Source organism: Kogia breviceps, chromosome 6 (genome assembly GCF_026419965.1).
Source record: "Kogia breviceps isolate mKogBre1 chromosome 6, mKogBre1 haplotype 1, whole genome shotgun sequence".
In the NCBI taxonomy this organism is placed as follows: domain Eukaryota; kingdom Metazoa; phylum Chordata; class Mammalia; order Artiodactyla; family Physeteridae; genus Kogia; species Kogia breviceps.
The window spans coordinates 127,371,410-127,392,365 of NC_081315.1; the positions used below are offsets into that span (position 1 = coordinate 127,371,410).

Sequence of the window (20,956 nt, forward strand, 5' to 3'; positions counted from 1 at the left end):
TTATAGATAGGTTACTTCCTATGAAGTAATAACAATAAAGTAAAAAACAACAGCAATATCACAATTGCTCTATTCTTCCTTGTATTGCATCAGGAATCCTTGTAATTGGCAACTGCTCAGAGCAAAATAGCCAACAAGTCATACCCAGGGGCATCAGAAAATAATACTTCTCGGCTCTTTGTTCTATGTCACCCTATCCCCTGCCCCTGCCCTTGCTAACATATTACTGACAATGTGTGCTTCTGGGATTGGAATTCCTATATTTCCTGTACTTATCAATATCACTTTGAACTGTTCCAGCCCTTTACTTATATTAGTTTATTTAACCTCTTACAGGAAAAGAGATGTGATATGCATGGGTGGCTCCGCAGCTAAGCCAGATCCAGCTGGCTGAACTAAAATTAGACTCAAGTAGTTCAGGCAGTGCTATATCCCCACAGCCCTTTGTTGCTGGTGCATGCAGAAGCTTAGAGAGAGCATCCTTTACTCTTGTGGTGCACTTGGAAACAGTGAGTGAAGCTGGGTGAGTTAGGAGGAGGAAACCATGGTACATCAGTAAATTCCTAGGTGGTGCCATCTGTATGTAGGGGTAGATGAACAAACCTGGCTCTTCAGTGACTATGATCATTGCAGAGTATTCCCTTTAAAACTGCCCTCATTGTTCAAAAGCCCAGAGGCCTGCAGCTACAGAATAATAGCCCAGCTGCTACCATTTTCTGAAAAGGTCCAGGGTTTGGGTTAATAGTGTCTTCAAAATAAATCATGCCTACATGAAACCCTCTAGACCCAGTGCTAATAGAATTTCACTAAAAGGTTAATTAGCATGCCCCCTTTTTAAGTGTATGATCTTGGGCGAGCCACCTAACCCATCTGAAACTCAATTTTCTCTTTTATAAAGTGTGAGAGTTGGACGAGCTGATCTATATTTTCCCATAAAGCTTTAAAATTAGGTAATTCTAATGAAAATACATGCAAAAACCTCTGACATGTTTTGAAGAGGAGGCCTTCCAGAAATGGCTAAAGCAGCATGAACAATGGGCCCTAAGTTCTCCACATGATCGCTCCACTTTCAACTTCTCACCTGCTGTTTGAGAACTTCCATCTCTGTTCTCATCTCTTCATGGCTGCACTCCATTTCAGACTTCCCCAAACAGTCCTCAGGAGATGAAGAACACTCCATTTTTAAGGCATCCTGAAGAGCCTGTGTTATAAGATAAGCACACTGTTGACCTGAGAGTTGCCACGTCATATGAATTTCTCTACAGTTCTTACAGTCATCTCAAATGCACTCATAAGGTAGAATTTCATTTTTAATGCTACTTGCATCACTGAGTAACTTTCCTCATATATGCATTTTTTTCAGAATCTCCGTCTTTTCTCCATGATGGTGTTTATGTTATTCAACTCTCATTGTTACTTGAGAAGGCTTTGGTGTTAGAGCCCCTTCCACCTAGCCAACCATGAGTGGAAAACAGATACACAGCCTTTCTCTAGAGTCTGCTTCCGTCAAATATATGCTGCATCAATAAGGCTCAAACTTTAGGGCGCATCTGAATCATCTGCAGAGGTATCAAACGTGCCCACGCCTGGGCATTGCCTCCAAGGGTCCTGAATCAGTATTTCTGGAAGCAGGGTCTGAGAATCTGCATTCCTCAAAAGCTGATGCTCCTGATTTCAGATGACATTTTTTTTTTTTTTTGTGGTACGCGGGCCTCTCACTGTTGTGGCCTCCCCCGTTGCGGAGCACAGGCTCCGGACGCGCAGGCTCAGCGGCCATGGCTCACGGGCCCAGCCGCTCCGCGGCACGTGGGATCTTCCCGGACCGGGGCACGAACACGCGTCCCCTGCATCGGCAGGCGGACTCTCAACCACTGCGCCACCAGGGAAGCCCTCAGATGACATTTTAAAAAAATATATCTTCATTGAAGTATAATTGCTTTACAATGGTGTGTTAGTTTCTGCTTATAACAAAGTGAATCAGCTATACATATGCATATATCCCCATCAGATGACATTTTGAATAATATATTTCTGCTATATAACCATGTCCCTTACAGGAGAGACAGAAACTCAAATAAATGGGAACCCAGGCAGATTCATTATCCATTGTTGTACAGTTCTGCTCTGTCCTCCTTCAACATAACATGCCTTGGCCTAGACACAGTCATATTTATTCTCCAATAAAACATCCATTAACCCACTAGAGGGTGGAGAGAGTGCTCTGCTTTCTTGACATGCAGTACAACTTGGTGTTTTCACCGTGGGGTGAGGAAGTGAAGCAAATAAGAGACACTTAGATTTGCCAATCAGATCATCATCCTTACTCATAATTCCATGGCACTCTTACATATACTATACTTTTTCAGATTATATGAAAGACATTGTCTCTATTCTGAAGACTTTTGGTTCATGATGAGTTCAACAAAATGGCCACCAAAAATTGTGACAGAACATAGCTCATCCTGTTGTGGTCTCAGAGCCCACACACAATATGACTACTTGCTCATTATCAAATGAGTCCTCTATACAAATAGAAAAGGTTCACTTCCAAAGCTCCAAGACTTTACTGCCTCTGTATTTCTTTAGTAGCTTCGATGGTGTTCATTTGATGATTCTATTAGTAACTCACTTCCCTGCACTACTATCAATATGGTCATAAGGATAGAAAAGAAAAGCAAATTTAAGGTCTTAAATATGCATAGTTAAGATTAGAAATTTCCTAATAGAATGTTTTATAGTCTAGCCTGATGTAAATATCATTTTTCAGGAAGTTGTAAGAAAAACAAGAACTTTTTTCTTCCTCCAAGAATTATTAGACAACAGAAGTTGTTTAATAATTTATGTTTTTTTAGAATTTATTCCTAAGCTACATAGTTCTAGGAATTATCATAATAGTTATATTTTTAAAAAATGTGTCACTAGTAATAGAATCTAGGGTGGGGTGAGTCAAGATAATCAAATATGCTGGTTCTATATCCCACAGCTATGAATAGACTATTTTCGTAGGTCTTGTAATATTTGAATTTTCTGATCTACCTTTCATGTTATTCAGACTTCTACAAAACTTGCAAATGAGTCATAAAAGAAAAGTGAGTCTAGTAGACACTTATTCCATCTTGGGGTTTTCCAACTTCCTTGAACAAACACCTGTAACCTACTCTAGAGCAGCAGTTTACCATAAGCACAGATATACTAAACAGATCTGCCCATCTCACAATGGCAAGATGTCAGACACATCAATTTTGCTGATGGTTGGCCCTGGTTGACTAGCCTCAGGTAATTTCTCCACTTTGATCAAACATCTGGCTTCTCTGTCAAGAACCTGATGAAAACAATGCCCTTAGGTATCTCCCTCAAAGCAAATAAGTAAAATTCAGTACACATAGTTGTGTGAACTTCTGAAAACCATATGTTAATTGCTAAGGTGACATGCTACCAATCTCTGCTGAGACCGGGTCAGCAGGCAGTGGGTTTGTGCAAGCAGGGTGGGCCCCAAATTTCCAGGCTGTGATGAATGGTGTGCACAATTAGCTACCCAAATCCTCATTTTGAGTAACTTCTATTTATTACTGTGGTAAAAGAGAACAGAAGAAATATCTGTACTGCAAAATAATAATTTCTTACATTTCATTAGACACTAATACTAAATGAGAAAAAACCTAAATGAGAAAAAAATCTCTTTGCACTAAATGAGAAAAAAGGAGAAAAAAAATCTCTTTGTAGCTCATCACTTTCTATCTATGTTTTTAAAGTGACAGTTGAAGGTATAGATGTGTGAGATGAAATCTTTTCTGGCTTGAAGTACCTTTTATTTTTTCTTATTACTCATAAGTAATGTGTTACACCTATTAAAGCATGAATCTCAGGGCCAAAATTGGCTACTGAACATATTATGTACCAGCAAATTACATTAATTAGTAAATTCATCCAGTCAACAAATATTTAAGAACATATTATGAGCAAGGCCCTGTTCTATGGAATGTAGCAGAGAACAAAATAGAGAAACTCAGGGCCCCATAATGACTCTTGTCTTTGTGAGTCCCTTCCTCCAAATAAATATGTAGTAAAATTATATATTATAATTGCATTCTTACAAAGATGAATATGTTAATATTAATATGAAAATGTTTTTTCAACCTCATACTTTAGTTTTTTTCCTCTGACTTTATGAGAAATTAAGCATATTAATGGGCCACTATAAGTATTGTGGGCCCTCAATACTGTGTCCACCTTGCCTAGGAGAAGTCTGCCCTGCAAATATCCTGCCCACATGGAGCTTACAATCCAGACTGGGAGACAGGAAACAATTAAGATAATAAATATGAGACATTATGCATATACTAGAATGCAATGAATTCCAAGGAAATATTAAAACAGGAAATGTTAGAAGTGGAGTATGTAATTTTAACTAAGATAACCAGAAAAATCCTCTTTGAGAAGATGACAAGCTCTGAATTTTACTCAAATTAATTTTTCTCATTGAGATTTTATGATTACAATCATGAGTGTTAAAGTTTTTACTAATTAAAAAAAATTTTCTATAAACACACCTACACAAAAATGAAGGTTATACATGGGTTTGAGTAAAAAACAGAGTTCTTGGCTGTTTTAATTTCTACAGGCTTTATATCCTTGTGCCTACATTTATAGAAATAGAGAACAGAAGAAAACTGATAAGTAATAACATATCAAAAATGGGAGAGATTTCAAATATAATCTCAATTAATGTCAGTTCCTCTAATCCATTTGTGAAGGACTTCCAGCAGTGATTAAGACAGAAAATTCATTTACCCTGAATTTGTATCTCTGAACGTTGTTTTTCTCTCTTAAACAATAGAGAAGTACATTGTTTACGAAGTCAATCTCCAATTTCTCATTTTCTCCTGAATAATAACTTGCCCCATAAACAGACCAAACATAGCATCACATTTGTAAAGCACCCTATGGACCATACAGGCATATAGTTAACACTTCGGGGATATTTAAGTTACACCTCTGAACACTGCTTAACTACAGGATGGTACAGGGTGCCAAAGGCAGGCACTGAGCACGTGTTTAAGGCCAGTTAACCACCTACTCTTTTTTTAGAAGATAATTTCTGTTACTTTGGTCAAGAAATATCTAGCTTGAGAGATGACTATCTCAACTCAACCATGTACTACAAGTATTACTATGGTCCACATACAACATGGCTCTTGGAAAAGTCAACAGTAAAGGATTTAATTTTTTTCCCTGAACAAGTCAGCAATCCCTCTCCCCAAGAAAATTAAGGTTTAGTCCATTAAAACAACACACACACACACACACACACACACACCTTACATGTCATCCTTTTGCAGCAATACACAGGTAGCTCCTTTGAATAGTTGTTGGAGCAAAGGATTAAATCACCAGCATTTTCTTAATAGACCTACACCCTACTCCCCAACCCCCATTAAAGGTGAGTTTTAGGCTTATTCTCAGGAAGGCCGCCATCTCATTTTTGGATTTGGCATTCAGCCTGCTTCCATATAGTCTGTATTACACTCAGCAGCTCCACAGTGATGATTTTAAAGAGCAGCCTGTTTTCCTCAGGAAACTTTTGCGGTTGACCGAGAGATAACGCTACTATTCGCAAACACCCACTTGCTTTATGTGGGTCTTTGAACTACCAAAAAAAAAAAGGTCTTACTCTCTTCTATACTTTCTCCTTATCTCTTTCTTTAATGACAATTCTTTGCAGACACATGAATTCCCAAAAAAATTCCTAGCCAAGTATGGCTGAACGAAGCAGATAGGAGTGATTTATGCAATTACAGAGACCTCCCGTGCAAGTCGCCGAGACTGAGCTGCATTGCAGTGTGGATTTTGCTGTTAGCCCAGAAAGTGCTCTTTATACAGAAACCTCTCATTTGATCCCTCCAGCTTCACCGGGCCTGATACCTTATTGAGGCGTTTTATTTCACATTCAAAATGTCGCTTCTTCTGGTTCGCGAGAGCATTTTCTTCCTTCAAACGCTTATTCTCTCTCTTCAATTCATGTAATTCTTCATTTAGGCTCTCCTTTTCCTTCTGAAGTAGCAAGCAAGAAAACAAATTCAAAATCAATAAAATTCAGATAAGATGATATTGTAGGAATACTTCTGAAATAAAAAACAAACAAAAAACAGGACGTGCTAGATTTTCACTTAACATTCCATGTGAGCAATAATCTCTGGGTGGAGGTCAGGATTAGGATAGAAGAAATCTGTATATTATTCTTACTGCTACTAAGTTTTGTGACCCCAGAACAAGCTATCAAAGTCCCCACTCCTCACTTTCAAGGGTCAAATGGGTCTGCAGAAAAAGCTACTTGCTATGCACTCTTACAAGGTGATGAAAGGGTGACTCACTAAAAATAACTGAAAGTTCTAATATGCAAAGTGTCACTGCAACAAAAAATACCAAATATCTCAAAGCCCAATCCTGCATCATTCAGGACTGGTGAGAGACAAAGAAAATGATAAAAGACAAAACCTCAGGCAATAAGACATTTCACCACAGATAATTATTCAGAGCACTGTACTGTTCTGATGATTACTTTTAAAAGGTAGAGATGAGCTAGTCCAAATGCCATCACTCCACTCTTTAGCTCACCTTCAAGGAATCCAGTGTTTTAAGTAACTGAAGCAAGGTCGGTGGCTTAGACACTGACAGGCTCTGGATTCAGACAATATCTGCCTCCTATCTCTTAATTTTATATTCTGGACAGTAAACTTTTTGTGGAGTGAATTGAATTTTTAATGAGACTGCAGTTTTAACCCAGTAAAATAAACATTCTGGAATTTAGGTAAATCAAGATGAGGAAATAGCTAAGATATATGTTAAAGTATATTATTTTAATAGCTAATATTTCCCATCACAATGATTAAAGAAATCTACTTTAGGTGAGTCGTTTTCTTTAAAAGTGAAAACACTTCTCTTTGCCTTTGTTTAAACAGAATAGGCCCATGTGTACACATAGAAAATTTACCAATCTTTTTCTAACTTAGCATAGTTTTAAGAGAAAATTATTTCCACCAGAAAATGGTCCCAACTGCATAGGGAAAAAATTACCATGATTCCTGTGCTGCATGTAAATTCAACCGAAAGGGACTCTTACCTGGCAGAAAGGGAGCTGCTAAGCAAGGAAGGGAACCTGAACTGATGATGTCTGCACTGATTTGTGACATTGCCTTAAGATTTGTGCACGTTTTAAAATACAGCTGTTGCATCGCAATATTAGTCACAAGACTGCACCTGAGAAAATCCACCCTTCTCGTTCTTTCCTAACATGCCTGAAAAAAATGAGAGGCCATTGGAGCTCAAGGGCCTCCTCCCATTTTCTACAAATCCATGAAGTCCCGTAACTAAAAGTAAAACCGGGAGTCTATTTTAAGAGGGGCCATCACCTCAATGGCCACCGTCTAGTTCTCAGGAGGATTAAAGGGACCTTCCAATCTGGAGACTGGAATCAAGTCCCATTTTTCCATGTGCTACATTATCGACATTAAGTCACCTAAGCCCTACGTCTCAGCCTTCTCATCTCTAAAACGGCAAAAATAAGAGTTTCCTCACAGAGGGGCTGAGGCTGTTAGATGAGACGATGAGGGTGAGATACTTCTCAAAAATGTTATATTTTTAAGATGACAAAAGTAATACTTATTTGTAAAGCTCTCTGTAAGCTGAAAAGCAGCTGTACAAATACAAGGAATTGTCATATTATCAACACTGGTAATAAAAACGGTCAGCATGAGTAAAAGCAAAAACGCGAAATGAATTTTCTCCTAGGCTGCAATGTCCGAGAAAGATACCCCAAAGCCCTGGCTCAGTTCTCCCCGCGGGTGGAGCCGGGCAAATTAAGGTCTGCCTGTTTGCGCGACAAAGAAGGAAGCGAGCCGGGCACCTCCCGCCTTCTGATTCTAGAGAAGTGGACCCTATTTTTAGCTCTGGGGACTTGCGTAACCCGTACACCCTCTGCCCATCGGTCACCGCTCGGCAGAGGGTTGATTTGAATAAACGGTTGGTTTTCAACGGTCTGGAGGCAGGGCCCCACCCCCACCCCGTACCGCGCGCTCCTGGGGGCGGGGAGGTCGCTCCCCGAGCCCCGCCCACCTCCTCGCGCTGCTGCAGGTCGCTCTCCCTCTGGCTCTGCTGCAGCTCCTTCTCCAGCGTGCCTAGGAAGCTTTCTGCGGCGTCCAGTTTCGTTTTCAGCTCTGCGACCTGTAGAAGTGGTTCACAGACAGCTGCAGCCACCTCGCCTAAAGCCCACAAACCCCTGCCTGGATTTATTCCCAGTCTAAGCCCCCGGGGACAGAACTGGCTCAGTCTTGGGCATCCGCTAGGGAGTGGCTCTTCTTCCCACCGCCCCAAACCAAGATCGGGTGTTTTGCTTTTAAAAAAAGAAGTTTCCTCTACAAGAAAAAAAAAAGCAAACACCAAAACGGCCTCCAGCCTCCCTTCTCTAGACCACACCACTTTCGAGGAAATAAACCCTTAGACCTTAAGGGAGCCTTCTAGGCCTGTCATTCTATTCTCAGCTCCCAAGGTGTGCCTCATCTGATCTGAAAAAGACAGCGGAGGATGGGGGATAAGTGAATATGCCTGCCTTGCCGAAAAACAGACATGAGCTTTAACTCTTCATCAGTAACCTGCAGCATAGGACCTGCTACGAAATGCCAAATTAGTCGTCTGAGTGACAAGGGTCCAGTGAGAAAAGCCTTAGGGACAGGCACTCATCAAACATGCGAACTGTGACCATTGTTAACCCTGGGTCTTCACGCAGCTGCAAGCCGTTCAGGAAGGCAGCTTAAACAACTTTCTCCGGGATCATGTGCTTTAAAATTTGGAGATCCCGAAGCTGTCCCGACCCAATATTATAAGGTGGCTTGACCATGGCCTGGTGTAGTGAAACGTTATCCTTCTCTTTCCAAATTTAATACTCTTGAGTATCAAAATGAGGAAGAAAAGAGCAATACTAATGTATTACTCACCTGTGGTCAAGTTTCTTGATGCTGAATTATTTGGGGGAGTTTACCTTCTCTATCCTCTCTTTTAGAACATGGGATGGTTTTAAATTATAAACTGACTTTTACCCTTCAAAATATATTTCCTCCAAAAAAAATTCTTTCTCACCAGAGCAAAAGTTTCTTGACAGAGAACATGCTTTGGAGAAAAGAAGGGATTCTCCACTTCCCCTCCCACTTTCGCTGTTAACACTGCTTGTCTCTTTCTGTGGAAAACAGCTTATGCTATAAAGAATTAGCGAAGTACCCTTGCATAAAAAAGTATGAACTTTAAGCCATTTCTCACCTCACATATGCCTTGTGTTTTGATGGCTGCTAGTAACAAAGCCGAGGCCAGGATACTGTGTGAGCTATGAAAAATGTGGACAAGGATTCTAGAGACAGCACTGGGGGCTATATTTAGTACCTTTCTTTTGCCATGCTTAAGACAATTCACTGTTCCTTCCTTCATTAACCTTCAGTAGCAAGAGGCCAATAATGCACTCAGCACCCTCCCCCTTATCATTTTACAACAGACAGCTGGCTATCCACAAATCTCCTGTAGTCGAAATCAATGAGAATCTTCCCGTACTTGTCTCCCCCGGATTACCGATTTAAAGCAAATACCAAACAGAGAGGTGTTTACCTTCCTTTCGTATAACTCTTTCATGCTTCTAAATTGCTGATCCCATTGTTGGTTAACTTCCAGGAGCTGAAATTATTAAAGTTTGGTAAAGCAACAAAGGAGTTTGCCCATTTGGAAATTTAGCCAAAATGCAATCACTCTTCGAGGCTACTAAGGTTTTGGAAGCCATGGGTGAAGACAGTATTCCTTCCACCGAGTTCTGGTAGATCTAGGATAAGTTAATTGAAAAGCTTTGCCTTTCATAATTGGTTCACATATGAAAAATTATTATGCCTTAGGTATATCTTGACTAGTCAGTTGAACAGTTTATTAGAAACTTCTAACTTTGCTTAGTCATTTGAATTTTCATCTCTTGCTTAATCTAACCAGAATCTGACGAAAAATTGTAAGTATTAATGGTTTTATGTAAGATGTATTAATATTTGAAGGGCCTTTTTTCAAACCTTTCCATATTTTTTATGTGCTTACATTGATGATTATAATGAAATATCTCTTCTAGCTTTTTAAAGGCAGAATTTATATTAAAAAATTCCAAGTTCAGTTAACTGATAATCATTTGCTTGCAATACTGTGTTTTTTAAAAAAAATCAGTACATGATTTGTATTATATACTCAGCTAATGGATAATAGCACCTTTTTGGAAGCACACGTTTTTCAGGGAATAATAGTTTTGTCGTAAGACAATATTTAGAAACAATCTAGGCTGCAAACAATTTGAAAGTTTTAAAACTGTGTGCCAAATAGATGAAAGAAAAAACACTAAGACCTGTTTTCAGTTTTCTTGTAAGGGAAGTCTACAACTTTCCACATTAAGAGAAATTCCAACACCTATAAATATGGGACAGACATGGAGAAGACTGTCACAATGATTAAAATGTAGCAAGACTTTCTCTTAATTACAAAACAAAATATGTAATCCAGAGTGGCAGTTACTAGGTAACTCTTATGCTGGAAATAGATATGACTATTTAGTATAAGACTATATAATATTATTATGTAAAGATCCTTGATCTGTTGTTATTTTAGGGAGTAACATTTCTATGCTATGGTGACATAACTTTGCTATAGTTCAGTAATTTTCCAGAAGGGCACACACACTATTTTATGCAGTATCAAAGAAGGGTTGAGGAGACCAAAGAAGAAAACATGAACGCTGTAGCATAGAAAATGATTTCGAAAAGGAATTACAAAATTGACAATAGGGCGCCAAAATTGTTAACTTTTTACCTCTTTCTCTGTCAAGGAGAATAAAGAAGTTCTAATATTCACTAAACTCAGAAAGACGAAACTCAAAATAATATCCATCACATTGCCAATGACATTTTAAAACAAATTTCTTTTATGATGATTCTCCTTAACCCGTGTTGGTCAGATGCCCAACTCATGAAGTCATAGCACCTAATCAATGATACAATAAAGCCTCAGTTTGAGTTTCAAGGTGTGTCAAGTGCCGAGCATAAAGGGCACAGATGATAAGCTCACCCAACCCATGTGGAGGAAATGTCTAAGTTTTGAAAAAAATTAAGATTCTAATTATTGGATTTATGGCTTTGTCATTTTTATTCATTTGCACAAGCACTGAGAGACCAAGAGATATGTACGTGAATAAGAAAGAAGTATTTGCTCTCAAAATAATGCAGTCCAGTATCCTTAAGATAAATACTGTGACCCAATAACAAAAATAAAAGGCACTAGGTGCCTATTTTTTTTTTTTTTTTTTTTCTTTTGTGGTACGCGGGCCTCACTGTTGTGGCCTCTCCCGTTGCGGAGCACAGGCTCCGGACGCGCAGGCTCAGCGGCCATGGCTCATGGGCCCAGCCGCTCCGCGGCATGTGGGATCTTCCCGGACCGGGGCACGAACCCGCGTCCCCTGCATCGGCAGGCGGATTCTCAACCACTGCGCCACCAGGGAAACCCCGGTGCCTATTTTATTCTCAGCATTAATCCACGGCACATGTTGCTTCAACTAATATTTCAAAATTACCTCTTTTCTCTGTTTTTCCAGGCACCTTATCTTTTGTTCAAGGGAATTTGTTAAGTTCTTTCTTCTCGATGATTGAGTCCACTTAAAAAAAGAAAAAAGAAAAAGAGTGAAACAGAATAGTCTATAAACAGGAGAAATGCTTCTCTTCGCAAACTCTCATGTTGTAATTCATAACAATATTTTAGCAATAATAATGCCCACACCATAGTCCTTCATAGAGACCTGTTGATGAAAAAGCTTTATATTTTAGACTCTTTTATATGAATTAAGTATCAAAAGAATTCTCTAATAAATTACAAATGTGTCTATATAATGGGCAAGCAAGAAATTAGGATTTTATGAATTTGGATTTCAATCCTTTTCCAAAAAAAATGAAAATTCAGAGTATAATGTATATAGAAATCAGGTAAGTTTCATGGATATATGTTAGGTATTTACCTGGTAAACATTTCTAAAAAATCCTTTTTGTAGACATACCCATGATCTGAAGAGTTGCCCTGGCAAAAGTCAGAGAAGTGATAGAACCACCAAGAAAAAAAGACCAACACACTACAGTTAAATGGCAACAAGTTGATTCTGAAACCATAATACAATAAATTAACTACCTCAATTACCATCATTATGATTATGTTATAGAGGTGGGCCTAGATTATCTGGTGTTTTGTAATTTTAACCAGCCCTTTGTATAAAGCTACTAGGTAACAAATTTAGATTAATAATAAATCATTGGTATGGTGAAAAATTAACCACTTTTCTTTTCAGGTTTTTAAAAAAATATATCATTCATTTAAAGAAAGCACAAAAGCTCTGGAAACTGCCTGCCATCTGTCTAAATCGACCATCAACAAAGTTCTCTTAAGTACTGTTTTCTCTGTTCTAACTCAATAGTCTTAAAACCATCGCATGGCTGAGTCATGTAAGTAATACAATGAATGGGGTAATGAGGGTCGTCCCTAAATCTGCTATTCAGTTTCAGGCTCCATAGCTATTGTGGATGACGAAATTGCTTAAGGATATTCATGAACAATTAAGAAATATTTTCAAAACATGTTGGCCTTTGCCACAAGCATTACAGGAAACGCTGTTTTGCAATCATCATAGGATTTCAAGGGCTTTTTTCATTAGAAATGATTTATAAAACTATTTTCTATCTTTTCTCTACTTATGTTTGTCTCACAATGTTTTAGGATTCGAGGGTATTTTCTACCTCTATAGGGGCTGTTCTTAGTTTTCGTAGCTACTTCCTATTCAGATCCATGTGTAACTAAGACTACATTTAAAAAGAGACTTTCTTCTGTAGGTCAACACGATCAGAATGATTATACCTGCTTCTGACCTCAAGGTGGTTTAGCCCAGTGCCAGAAGTGACATCAATTTCCAGGTGACAAGCATGCTGGGTCCTGCCGTTGAAATTTCCCTCTCTTAGGAAGACTTCCAAGGGACTGGACTTATTCTGGATCAGCACAGACTAAATATTCGGCGTCTGTGATTTGGAGAATGCTGTGAGCCAACCCTACTTACTGTGTCCTGGGCTCTGTGAAGCAGACGTTTGGTGAGACTGGATTCTAGACCAGTGGTTCTCACCACTAGAGCTCATCAGAATCAGCCTGGGAGCTTGCTAAACATAGGGCACCCTGAACACTGATCAGAATTTCTGAAAGGGAGCTATAGCACCTCTATCTTCTTTCTAATAGACTACTTTTTAAAGCAGTCCTAGGTTCACAGAAAAATTGAGTGGAGAGTATAGAGATTTCCCACATACCTATCGCCCCAACAAATGGGTAGCTTTCCCCATCATTGCATTCCCCCATCAGAGTAGTATATTTGTTAATAGATGAGCCTACATTGACACATCATTATCACCCAAATCTACAGTTTACATTAGGGTTCCCTCTTGCTGTTGTGTATTCTATGGATTTAGATGAAAGTGTAATGACATGTATCTATCATTTGTAGTATCATGGAGAATAGTTTCACTGTCTTAAAAATCCTCTGTGCTCCACCTATTTATCCCACCTCTATTTTTAATAAATATCACTGATTATCATGAGTTACACTAAAGTTCAAGGTTCTTCCATTCCATACCATGCTTCGGAATATGAATCTTAGGTCCTCAAAAAGTCTTTTTTCTATTTGTGATATAGACCAAAAAAAAAAAAAAAAAAAAAATCTGTGACCAACAAATATTTGTATGACCCTACTTTCTGGGAATCTAGATTAAGAGTAATCAGATAGTATGCATTTTTTTCCATATATAATTTTCTCTGGAAAAAAATTATGAAATATTTTGACCCTTGATTTTCTTATAAATGAGTTATTTTTAAATAACTTTATAAAAATCATTTGTAAAATGATTTAGTAAAGATATTAAATCTGCAAGACAAAGAAAGCACAGCAATAGGTATGGCTTATAAGTCATAAATGTATCACTAGGAATTTCTGTGAGGATTAATCAACATTTTACCACCATTCATATGTCTTAGGTATGCATTAAAATGAAAGAAAATCAATTAAACACAAAGTTTTGGGGAAACTTTTCACTTGTTTTTGCTGTGCTTCCCAGTTGCTAATAAAGGCATAGAAAGATTTTTAGTCACTGGTCCTCCTAAGGGTTCATTTAAAGAACACTTATTCCCTATAAAATGTAATCTTGTGTTCAAAGTATTTGGACCTTGATTTCTCATTTACCCTAATACCCAGACCAACTTCTAAAAGATCCAAGTGCTAAATTAAATACTTAAATGTACCAAAAAGTCTCAGTTTCCTATTATATCTTAGTTATCTCTAAAAAAAATCTTTAAGAAAGCACTTTCATTCATTCATTCAATTAGTAAATATCTGCTGCAGTAACCAGTAACAGAACAACGACTGTGGTATTAATTATGTATATAGAAGTATTTCACCATAGATACTCTATTGCTATAATAGCTTTTATTTCTAACCACACAAATACAATATTCTTTTTACATTTTACATTAAACCAAATTCCTTAAAATTAAGAGCAAAGTATGAAACACATACAATTGAAAAGCTGACAGGACAAGATTTTATTTCTCACTTTGTAAAAGAAGAAATGTAGCTCAGAGGTGTCAAAGCAAATGTAACCAGTCACCTAGACATTCTTCCTTTGTTGAATAACATTCTTGAAATATATAGAGCAGATCTTAGCTAACGAAAGCAAACTAGACATTTCTACTCTTATTAATCATTGCATAATTCGCCATTAGCAATGCTGTCGATGATATATATGGTCAATTCATCCCCTAGAAATGCGTTCTTACCTCTGCATGCTCCGTAGAACTTTCTGTACCACTCATTCTAGTTGTGCATGGTAGGAAATGTGCCACGGAAGCTGGTTTTCCTGGAGTCTTGGAGAGCAGAAAGAAAAAAGCAAAGTAAATATCTCTTAATGGTGTCTTTTAAAGTGAGAGCAAATATATATATAATTTTTAAAAATACCACACAAATAGTTAACTGATGATAGAAAATAATAGCAACAGTTTTTCACTGAAAATGTACAGAAGTGACTCTTGTATGTGAATTATACAGAGTAAGGTTAAAAGCACAGCAAGTGTGATTATAACTTTTCTTCTCTTCCAGATAGGGATTTCCCAGGATGTGTCAAGCTACAGGCTGTGACTAACACACAAGCCTTGCTATGGTATGTAAATTGCCATTCTTCCCTTACTGGCAGTTTCTCCCACTGGAGGAAGAAGTTACCACAGAAAGCCTGGGCAAGCCAACTCTTTCCTCAGTAGACTAGCTGCCGTAACTTCACTGTATTTCCAGATCCATTAGGTAACTGTTGACTTTTTGACAGCCCAGTTCCTTGCTTTCCTAAGAGAAGGATTTTCTGGCAGTGCCTTATACATGTCAGCTTAGCTGTGCAGAATTTAGTGAGTCATACATAATTCTCACGGAACTAAAAAGAAAATAATTCATTGCAAAGTTATCGGGTATTGTTCGTAAAACTAATCTTCTGTATTGGCAGGAAGTTTAAACTTGGTTGTCAAGTTTAAAGTCTCAGGACTGTCTTTTCCATAGGTTGTCCACATTTTCTCCATGATCCCATGGAAGTAAAATCTTTGCACTAACATTTAGCTTTAATGAGTTGGCTTGTCGTTTTACAGGGCACTGAGATAATGGAGCGCGTGATAAGTGGGGCAGATAAAAGCAAGGAAAGCAGATGTCTGGAGCTACACAGATGGGCCATGATAGAGCAGAAGACCTCATTCTTGACTTGGAGGAGAGGGAACAGAAGAAAAGGCAACAATATAGAAAGGAAAGAATGTGCTGCTGAAAGGAGAAAAGGAAGAATTTAGTCAATCACTTAATATACGTTTTTCTTTAGACCTCCCTATTTGATATCCACATATATGTAGGATAAATCCTAAAACTCCTGAAGTTCAGATTCTTTAAAAGGGAATGAACGGGTGGCTAAGATTTGGCCCTCCTTTTTCTCCTTTAGATCTTCTACCTATCTCCAATTCTTGGGCTCCAGACGAACTGAATCGCCTCTGCTTCCTGAACTGGCCACGTCCCCTGATATCTGTGGCTCTCTCCATCTGGAGTGTGTGTGTGTGTGTGTGTGTGTGTGTGTGTGTGTGTGTGTGTGTGTGTGTTTACTTTCTGCCGGTTTCTTGGTCTGTTTAGAGGGTACACTTGAGTGAAATGGAATGATATTTCCTTAAGGCGATATCCAAAAATACAAGTGGGAATGAAATTGTTCAGAGTTCTAAAGGTAAAACTTATGACTCACATATGATTTGATTTTAGGGAATATAAGCAGGGATTTCCTGGAGACTGCCACTTCATTAACAGTAAAATCTACTCATCAGAAAAGAATAAAAAAGACAATAACATAAAAATATATTTTTTCCCTCCCAATCCCTGCCACAAACACACACACACACACACACACAAAACATAATTATATATGGTTCAAGGTTCCCTCCAGCCTTATTTGTGTATTTGGTAATAATAACCCAGTGGGTGTGTTAACACGGACCTAAAGAAATGGTTAGAAGGAACATTTTCTGGCCAGGCACTGTCGTCTTTGGGTCCCCTCTGCATGGGTATCCTGTTGCATATCCGTTGTTGTAGCCCATCATGATGTGAGTGATTCTGCTGAATGGAAATCCTGTATCTTTGCATTTTTTATTATAATTTTTTTCCTCTTTTTCTGCTATGGCAGTTTAACAACAAACAGATTTTCTATTAGCTCCAGAGAGCCATGTGGTGATTTATGAATAAACAATAACTCTTCTGGAGTGTCCCAAGTTCGGTTTGAGAAAAAAGGAATTTGCATGAGTACTGTCCTAGGAATAAACTGGATCTTTTCTGTTACATATGCCCTCTTGACCTCACCTCCATTCCTTTCACATATGCTATACACTTTAAGAGTCTGGCTTTTAGTCAAGCTTTGTTTCATGAAAAGTCTCACTCGCTGCAATAACTTTCAGAGAAATGGACGTGTTTCCAAAGTGATTTTGAAGAGTCCTCATTTCTCAAGTGATTAAAATAATCTCTAGAGGAAAATAACTAACAGAGGGAAATATGGTGAAGTAAAGGACAAGGAACTACCTACTGGTCAGTGGTCTGTAACTGTCATTCAGGTTGATGATAATTCTCTCAGAATTAGTTCAAGAGAGATCATCACATTTCTATACATGCTTGGAGGGATTCTTTGGCAGGTAAAATAAATATGGCTTTTTCTTTAGTATCTATTTAGAATGGGGGTTAAAAAACCTCCTTTGCTTCCTGAATCTATTTGCATAGATTTTTTTTTTTTTTTTTTTTTTTTTTTTTTTTTTTTTTTTTTTTTTGCCGCTGTACGGGGGTCTCTCACTGTTGTGGCCACTCCCGTTGCGGAGCACAGGTTCCGGACGCGCAGGCTCAGCGGCCATGGCTCACGGGCTTAGTTGCTCCGCGGCACGTGGGATCCTCCCGGACCGGGGCACGAACCCGTGTCCCCTGCATTGGCAGGCGGACTCTCAACCACTGCGCCACCAGGGAAGCCCTATTTGCATAGATTTTTAAGTGAATGTGCTCTCTAGGTAGGAGACGGAGTACATAGTGGTGACTAAACATCTGACTCTAGAGTCCATTCATCTGGATTCATATCTCAGCTCTACCTTCACTGCTTGTAAATGTGGGGATGATGCTTAAGGCCCCTAAGTCTCAACTTCCACATTTGTAAACTAGGGATAGTAGAGGTGTCTTTTTCCTGGGGTTGCTGTCTTTGATAACACATAGAAGAGCTTAGATGTTAATAATAATATGACCTTAAAGATAGGGACCATTGATCATTTATTTACACATCACTTACTATGCACATAACACTAAGTGGGTTCCAAAGGAAAATAAACAAAAGTAACAAAAGTTCCTACTTCTAATGAAATTTACATATCTATAAGTAAGTAAATAAATAAATAAATAAATAAATAAATATATATATATATATATATATATAGAGAGAGAGAGAGAGAGAGAGAGAGAGAAAGAGACATGACTGTAAGAATTCAGAGAGAGCTCATTCAGAGCTTTAATCATTATTGCGGGAGTTGGAATATCTGCTGGGCCTTGAAGGCTGGATAGGATTTTCGTAGATGGTGAGAACTGAGATATATTATTGTAAGGGGAGCAACTTAAATGAAACAGAGATGGACAAGCCTAAATATGAAGGATTATAGCAAGCGCAGTGTAACTAGAGGGGGGCTCATGTGGTCTATCTAAAGTCGATTTGGATCAAATTGTTGAAAGGCTTTTAATGTCAGATGAAGAAATTTTAAGTTTATTGCATAGGCCATGGGGTACTTCTAAAGACCCTTGAGGAAAGGAATTATATGATCAAAGTGGCTTTTTAGTAAAAATAAACCTGGATATGCACATTATGTACTAAATGGGTTAGACTGACAACTGCAATACCACTCAATAGATATTATCAAAGTAATATTCGAAATACTTAACATCTCGTGGTAATCAAAATATTTAATAATCAGTTCACCTGGGGGACTCAGAATGAACCACACCTCTGAACTCCAGACACCTATAGTAATTGCCTACTCACCATACCTGTTTGGTTGCCTAATAAGTACCTCCTTATCCACTTATATAAAAGCTATTTCTTGATCTTCCCTCACGAAACTGTCTTCCTCATCACAATGACAAATTTCACGCACTGGACTAAGAACTTTGGAGTCATCCTTGACTCCTCTTTTTCCTCACAGCCTATCCCCAATCTATCTGAACATTTTTTAGGCTCTCTATAAACATGCACAGAAAGGAGAGCAGCGTGTTGCCACAAGAGCCTAGAGACTTCCCAGTTTAAGGAGAGAGTGAAATAAACATGCAATTTTGGGGCTTCCCTGGTGGCGCAGTGGTTGGGAGTCCGCCTGCCGATGCGGGGCAAACGGGTTCGTGCCCCGGTCCGGGAAGATCCCGCGTGCCGCGGAGCGGCTGGGCCCGTGAGCCATGGCCGCTGAGCCTGCGCGTCCGGAGCCTGTGCTCCACAACGGGAGAGGCCGCAGCGGTGAGAGGCCCGCGTACCACAAAAAAAAAAAAACAAAAAAAAACCATGCAATTTTATAAATTTTCAAAATGGAAATTTTAATGATTACTTCCTGATTTTATTCACATGAAAATTCTTAAGAGAACATCCAGTAGTTACTGACATCTGTCTCTGTGTCAAATCCTAATTCCATCCTTTGCTAGATATGTGGCCTTGGGCAAGATGCTTAGCATCTTTGCATTGATCAAGCCACCATCATCTCCCACCTGGATTATTGCAATATTATCGCAATGTTCCTTGCTTCCCCTCTTGCTCCTTTCCCATCTATTCTCAGCCCAGTAGCCACTGTGGGTCTTTAAGATATGTCGTTTCATGCCTCTCGTCTGCTCAAAACCTTTCAATGGCTTCCCATCTCAGAGTGAAAGCAAAACTCTTTAGAGTGGCCCACAGGGTACCAGATACTCTAGCCTGTACCCCTCTGACCTCTTTCTCAGTATCCTTCTGTTTATCCACTCTACCCTATGTCCCGGCCACACTGCTGGTCCGTGAACCTCTCGTGTACACTTCCTGTTGCGCCCAGAACTATCTTTCTCCTAGATAACCTCATGGCGCATCCCACGCTCCACCCCAAAGGGGTAAGTGCTTCAATGTCATCTCCTTATTAAGATCTTACCTACCCCCCTTATTTAAAATTACTCTCCATACCAGTGCTTTCCTGCTATATTTTTTTCCACAGCACTGTATATCATACCCTATGTATTTTTCTTCTTTGTTCTTTGCCCCCCACCATTAGAACTTAAACTCCATGACAGCTGTTGTTGTCTGTTGTGTTCACTCTGTACTTCTCGAACCTAAAAGAGTGCCAATTATCTTAGTGCCTGTGCAAGTATACATAGTGCTCAGACACACGTGAGGCCTCCTCCTCACCCAAAACTAAATCGGTAATGTTGCCGAGTCATGTATCTTCTCAAGAGGTGGTAGAAGATCTCAAGATCAGAAAAGTCAAATTCTTGGCCACCAAACTAGTAAATTACCTCTCTTTCATACCCCAAAACTGGGTTTGGACTATGAGAGGCGTGTCCCAAATTCCACAGCCTCAAGGGGGATACAGGCTTGTGTCCCTCCAGGTTGGCGCTTTGAAGCACATCTTCCATGCATGTCTGTTTCCACTGCACGCTTTTAGTTTTTAGTGCATTGCAGATCTATCACAGGGCAAATTGGACTTTCCTGACCGTTCTCTAGTCTTTAGGAAACTGCAGAATTTATGAAACTTCCATGTCTAAAGATTTCTCAGCGCTGCCCAAAACAGTAAACCATCTGACACAGCCTGACCACCAGCCCCTTTGAAGTCTCCCCTGGTTTTCCAGAGCAGTTAGTTACCTCCTCCTTTGTGATCCAGGGCACTTTGTGAAGCATCAGTTCCTACACTTACTGTAAAACTGTCATTAATTTTATGTACCTTTCTCTCCCAAGGCTGTAAGTTTCTTGAAGGTAGGGTCGATATTTCTCATTTCAGCCTTGGGAACTGACATAGTACCTTCAGAGTACAGAGTAGTGACATACATATTAAAAAAAAATAAACCTGTTTATGTATAAATTTTCAGTAGGAAATCATAGTACACTTCTACATCTCCGAACACAGCCCAGAGGTGAATGACCACAGGGATAAACAAAGTTATATGTTTTGTCTCCAAATCAGAAAGGATCAAGTAGGGGTATCCAGTTTTAAAAAGCTGTTCTGTTTAAATGTATTTTCTTTTTATTCATTTTATAGGTAAATATTTCACCCTTTTTTATTTTGGTTACGTGATCAA

General features: G+C 38.9%; 1 protein-coding gene across 10 annotated transcripts in view; it reads right to left on the reverse strand.

Moving 5' to 3' along the window:
• The window catches only part of TNIP3 (TNFAIP3 interacting protein 3), a 117,141-nt gene that overhangs the window by 79,760 nt on the left and 16,425 nt on the right, over positions 1 to 20,956 (reverse strand). For 4 of the 10 annotated variants that reach the window (XM_067036593.1, XM_067036594.1, XM_067036589.1 and 1 more), the window contains exons 1-6: positions 14,914 to 15,213; positions 11,633 to 11,713; positions 9,649 to 9,714; positions 8,113 to 8,220; positions 5,923 to 6,051; positions 1,082 to 1,201 (exon numbers count right to left, since the gene is read on the reverse strand). In XM_067036593.1, the coding sequence (XP_066892694.1) occupies positions 1,082 to 1,201; positions 5,923 to 6,051; positions 8,113 to 8,220; positions 9,649 to 9,714; positions 11,633 to 11,713; positions 14,914 to 14,949 (540 nt within the window). In that variant the 5' untranslated portion in view covers positions 14,950 to 15,213. Of the gene's footprint in view, positions 1 to 1,081; positions 1,202 to 5,922; positions 6,052 to 8,112; positions 8,221 to 9,648; positions 9,715 to 11,632; positions 11,714 to 14,913; positions 15,255 to 15,320; positions 15,741 to 20,956 lie in introns of those variants that run through there. The other 6 variants (XM_067036590.1, XM_067036586.1, XM_067036585.1 and 3 more) reach the window with 6 other exon arrangements.